A 1,153-nucleotide genomic window follows, 5' to 3' on the forward strand; every position below is an offset into this window, starting at 1 on the left:
TTTACTAGAAATCTCACCTGAACAGGTGATGGTACAGCCTGCCCTATAGCACATATTGTGTGTCCTTCTATCTATGTTTACTAGAAATCTTACCTGAACAGGCCAGGCTGCACCATCACCTAAAGCACAGATTGTGTGTCCTTCTATCTGTTTACTGACTTCATAAATCATGTCAATTTCATCGTTTCGGGCATTTCCTTCCACTAGAATTAATGACACAATTTTTGCAAATTATTGCAAGTATAAATATCTTACAGTAGATGCAGAAAATGTAATTGTTTATATTTTGTGAACACTATTTTCTTAAAGTGCTAAGAATAGCCTGTTAAAAAGATCATAAACACTTCTAACTGTATTATCTATTTGGCATAAGTCATGCTTCAAACCTATATTTTCCTAAAAAATTCTTAAGTGATAGACACAAAAAAATGACGAACTGCGTACTTACCAAACCTATGCATAATCTTATTCATCCAGCCGACTCCTTCTCTGCAAGGAGTGCACTAAAAAAATAAAGTTAGTTATTGACTATACACATTAAGAATTATCAACAATTTGATTGTTAGATAGTTACTGACCACACACATTAAGAATTATTAACAATTTGACTTACATAGTTACTGACCACATTCATTAAGAATTACCAACAATTTGACTGTTACATAGTTATTGACCATACTCATTAAGAATTACCAACAATTTGATTGTTAGATAGTTACTGACCATACTCATTAAGAATTACCAACAATTTGATTGTTAGATAGTTACTGACCATACTCATTAAGAATTACCAACAATTTGATTGTTAGATAGTTACTGACCACACACATTAAGAATTATTAACAATTTGACTTACATAGTTACTGACCACACTCATTAAGAATTACCAACAATTTGACTGTTAGATAGTTACTGACCATACTCATTAAGAATTACCAACAATTTGATTGTTAGATAGTTACTGACCACACTCATTAACAATTACCAACAATTTGACTGTTAAATAGTTACTGACCAAACACATTAAGAATTACCAACAATTTGACTGTTATATAGTTACTGACCATACTCATTAAGAATTACCAACAATTTGACTGTTAGATAGTTACTGACCACACACATTAAAAATTATTAACAATTTGACTGTTACATA

At 31.0% G+C, this 1,153-nt stretch overlaps 1 protein-coding gene across 1 annotated transcript in view; it reads right to left on the minus strand.

Moving 5' to 3' along the window:
- Nucleotides 1–1,153, minus strand: part of LOC106475220 (NADH dehydrogenase [ubiquinone] flavoprotein 1, mitochondrial-like) — a 9,091-nt gene that overhangs the window by 2,141 nt on the left and 5,797 nt on the right. Inside the window, 2 exon segments of the mRNA XM_022379394.1 lie at nt 94–203; nt 449–561. Of these exon segments, the coding sequence (XP_022235102.1) occupies nt 94–203; nt 449–561 (223 nt within the window).

This window comes from Limulus polyphemus, unplaced genomic scaffold (genome assembly GCF_000517525.1).
Source record: "Limulus polyphemus unplaced genomic scaffold, Limulus_polyphemus-2.1.2 Scaffold8246, whole genome shotgun sequence".
Lineage (NCBI taxonomy): Eukaryota > Metazoa > Arthropoda > Merostomata > Xiphosura > Limulidae > Limulus > Limulus polyphemus.